We start from the raw sequence: 4,102 nt of genomic DNA on the forward strand, positions 1-4,102 counted from the left end.
TAAATCTACAAAGTTTGAACGAAATCTGGCCGTTTAAAGTGGGTCAAAATCGCGCCCAAAGAAGTCAGTTACAAACAAACAAACAAACATATAAACAAACAAACAAACAAACATACAGGTGAAGCTAATAAAAAGCGTGTAATTACACATGTTTTTATCTTTGCTAATATCATTTAAATCTCGCGCCATGATTCTTAACTCTTTCCATCTCACTTGCACATATCCCGTCTCGCCCACACTTATGACGGCAGCTATTTTTCATTTTTTTTCTATAGCACGTATTAAGCGAGGGAAAATATAGCATAAATCTATAATAGCTTGTTTTTTTAAATGCATAACCTTTTCTTAGACATTTTTTTTATAAAGCAATAAAAAAATTACAGAATTTTAGATATTATCAATTCATAAAAGCGTAGAATGTTGCCGTTTGCCAAAAAAACTATGTTATAATAATAATATCGATATATATCAATGGTTTCACAGCGTACTGATATGTTCTATTTAACTTATTTAGCAGATGAATGATAAAGTATAAAGATTTACGTCAGTGTCAATTAGGCTATCAACATTATCAGCAAGCGTTGAAACCAGTTTATAGCTTTTTGAGTGAGTATTATTTGATTAAATCTAATATCTACATAATAACCTCTAAATAGCTTCTAATCACGATTTAATCTTAAATTTATCACATAAATAATGGCTCTAAAATACAATAGCTTATATTGATACGATATTATTACATAAATCAGCGTATATTCATGTGATCTTAGTTCCTGTCATTCATTTAGAAGATATTTATTTAATAACTATAAGAAATCACATAACTACGGTTACGTCAACATGATCCATATACCCGTCCCTTTCTGCCATTCTCTTTCCATTAGAAATTCGCATTGACCAGAAAGGGACGGCGATATAAGAAATAGCAAAACTTTCCAAAAATGACAATTTTAAAAACTACTCAATGCTTTAGAATTAATAGCAATGAATATGAATTTAAATATATTGCTTCTTAAAGATATAATTGTATTTGCTTGTGATAATAATCTTTTGAAGAGTATTTTATTATATACTTATTTATCATAAATTACGTAACATAAGCTCTATATACAAAACAAAAAAAACAAATAATACACACACTCCCTTTGTCTCGCTTGGCAAAGACATGTTTTTAAACCCGGGAGCAATTCATTTTAAAAGTGGCATCTTTGTTTCAATTTACAAATTTCCTGTGAAAATCCTAAAATATAACTTTTAAACCGAGTTTCAAACTCATATTTTTCACACATCATCCACACTGGGTTGGATCTCATTCAATCCTATTAACATTAATAATACTTATATCTATCAATTAAATTTCACAATCAATTAGGTATGTCACTTTTTAGTTGTCCTTATTTAAAGTTGTACTATCCTTATAATTGCATACACTCCAATTGAACTATAAAGCATCACACATTTATTATAGTGTGCCACTATGTCATCGAGTCACCTAAACACCAGAGTGGTTACAGGGTCGTCTTAAAGCAGTACTAGTTCCAGTGTGAGAAAGAGACAGCTATATCGGTTTTCTAGCGCCATCACTGTCATTCTAACACCACTCCACTATAAATATTGACATATTTTTGTTCACAACTAACATATTAATAACTACAAAAAGTTGTTAGAGTTGGTATTAATTGAACTATATAATGACACGAAAATTTTTTAATCAATACTGTCTAAAATTGCCATTACGATGCACTCCTAATTCGCAATATAACAAACTGAAATTATCCAAATAACATGTTCCACTGATCCATTGTTAGAGTTACACTATAAAGTACTGAATGACATTAACATAACACTATAATATAGCATTATAGTGTAATGCACTATAAAACTATCGTAATCTATAACACTGAGAGCTGGGTTTGCCAATCGAACTACTATATTTACTACTGAATCATCCATGAACGTCAAAATAAAGTAGTCACTAAACGTACGAATTAAACTATGAAACTGTCCAACACACTATAAACTACACACTGAACTATGATCACTTATTTAGAATTATAGTGTGTGAACTATGAACTGCACTTTAAAATTTACTAATTGTATACTACTACGGACATTACCTATAAATTGAACCTACAAACTATGCTATAGAGTCCTCTAATTACAAACAAATAAATTCCAATACTGCGTTTCGAGCTGCTATAGAGATATTATATACAATACAACCTAAGTACAGAAGTTAGTCTAGAAATTGAGCAATATATTCCTAATTTGACTTATATTGCTTCTCCATTAAGATATACAATAATGCTAGTAAAGAAATGCATTATAATGCTTCTATATGTTAAAGAATCTACACAATTTGGTACGTACTTGAGGGTTTAAAATCATTTAAATTTATTTATCTATTTAGTAGATAAAATATTCCAAGATAACTATTATACTACTCAACTAATCACCAGTAATTCAAAGTTCGGCACAGTCCTCTCCCAATCTTAGCACAACCAGTCTAAAAACCCCAACACTGTACTGTCATAGTTATATTTCCATAGAGGACGTCCTCCATAAATTAATGAAGGGTGACTATGTCGCTCAAAGTCCATCAGAAGCAGTCTAAAAGCCCCAAGTCCGAAAGTCTCAATCTCAGACAAATCTCCTCAAAGAAAAATCCTAATGTCTCAAAGGCCAAAGTCTGAGAGTCCCGACAGACTAAAGTCCGAAAGTTCCGACAGACCAAAGCCCGAAAGTTCCCGGTGACCAAAGTCCGAAAGTCCCGACAGACTAAAGTCCTTAAGTCCCAACAGACTAAAGTCCGAAAGTCCCACCTCATAGTGCCAATTTATGGCACTTTGCTGCACACGGTGGGAATGTGCAACTCTCACTGCACTTTCGTCTTCTGAGTTGTTTCTTGAGCGAACAAGTAGCTGAATTCCGGTTTGAACTGGGCGTAGGCGATGAATTGTTCTGGAATTTATAACACTTATATTATTCTCATAAACGATACATTAAATTTTGTATGAAATACTTGGTACCGCGGTTAATGCTGAGTAGAGGATCATAACCCAAGGGGTTCCGGATTCCCAATGGGGACTTACAAAACAATGTTTAGGTCTGAAATGACAAAGCAGATAGACCACCTACTTGTCCACAAAGATAATCGATAATGGAACAGATGTATGTCATCTGCCCCATACCCAACTGGGGGACACGGGATTCCTCTTGGTTACGAGTAAAATCAAAAACTACATAATCGGTTTTGAATATGTTTACAGTAGTTGAATTGCAAAATAAACATGATAAGAAAATATTAATACCATTGTATTACTTTCACTTGTATCTCATAACTCATCATATTTGAAATAATTATAATTAAATCAAATAAAAAAAAAATCAAAATAAAATTAAAGTTCTATATACCAATCTACATATAATGTCAGAAAGGAAAAAGACAATAATTTTGTCATAAAACACTATATTTTTCTGCCCCATTCTATCTTGCAATAGCATAAAGCTGTGCTAAGCACATTTTTGTGGTTGTCTGGAGACACAATACTTAAGTGTCTGGAAAACACAACAATTAACTCACACAAAACAACAATTAACTCACACAAAACACATTTGTGTCCTGATGCCCACTAAACTTTTTTCCTCATGCCCTCCCCCCCCAAACCACTAAACTTTTTTCCTTATCCCCTCCCCCCCCAAACCACTCACCATAAGTGAGATGTCCCTTCTCGTCTCCAACGATGTGACGGAACACGTTGTGCGCGTCCTCAGGATTGTGGCCGAAGCAGCGCGCCGCGACCTGCTCGAATGTGTTCATGTCCAGACGACCGGAGCCTATTGGGTCGAAGATCTGGAAGTGGGTGGGTGAATTGGGTAAAGGGATGGATCGACTTACATACAAAAGTGGGTGATAGACATAGTTACGATACAGAAGAGAAATCAAATTGAAATGCCTGTTTTCCGGCTTAGTAAAGTAAAAAATTCATTTATGGGACAAGGTAAACGTTTATACAATATATATAGTAGTGCTAAATTCAAAAACTATATTAAAAATGTATTAGTTCAGAGAGCCTACTATAGTATTAATGAATATATGGAA

The 4,102-nt window shown here is 33.4% G+C and overlaps 1 protein-coding gene across 3 annotated transcripts in view; it reads right to left on the reverse strand.

Moving 5' to 3' along the window:
- Positions 1–433: 433 nt before the first annotated feature.
- LOC119840798 (lysophosphatidylcholine acyltransferase) overlaps positions 434–4,102 on the reverse strand; it is a 47,866-nt gene continuing 44,197 nt past the window's right edge. For all 3 annotated transcript variants that reach the window (XM_038367552.1, XM_038367550.1, XM_038367551.1), the window contains 2 exons: positions 3,712–3,853; positions 434–2,961 (listed from right to left, as the gene is read on the reverse strand). In XM_038367552.1, the coding sequence (XP_038223480.1) occupies positions 2,876–2,961; positions 3,712–3,853 (228 nt within the window). In that variant the 3' untranslated portion in view covers positions 434–2,875. The remainder of the gene's footprint in view (positions 2,962–3,711; positions 3,854–4,102) is intronic.

This window comes from Zerene cesonia, chromosome 7 (assembly GCF_012273895.1).
Source record: "Zerene cesonia ecotype Mississippi chromosome 7, Zerene_cesonia_1.1, whole genome shotgun sequence".
Lineage (NCBI taxonomy): Eukaryota > Metazoa > Arthropoda > Insecta > Lepidoptera > Pieridae > Zerene > Zerene cesonia.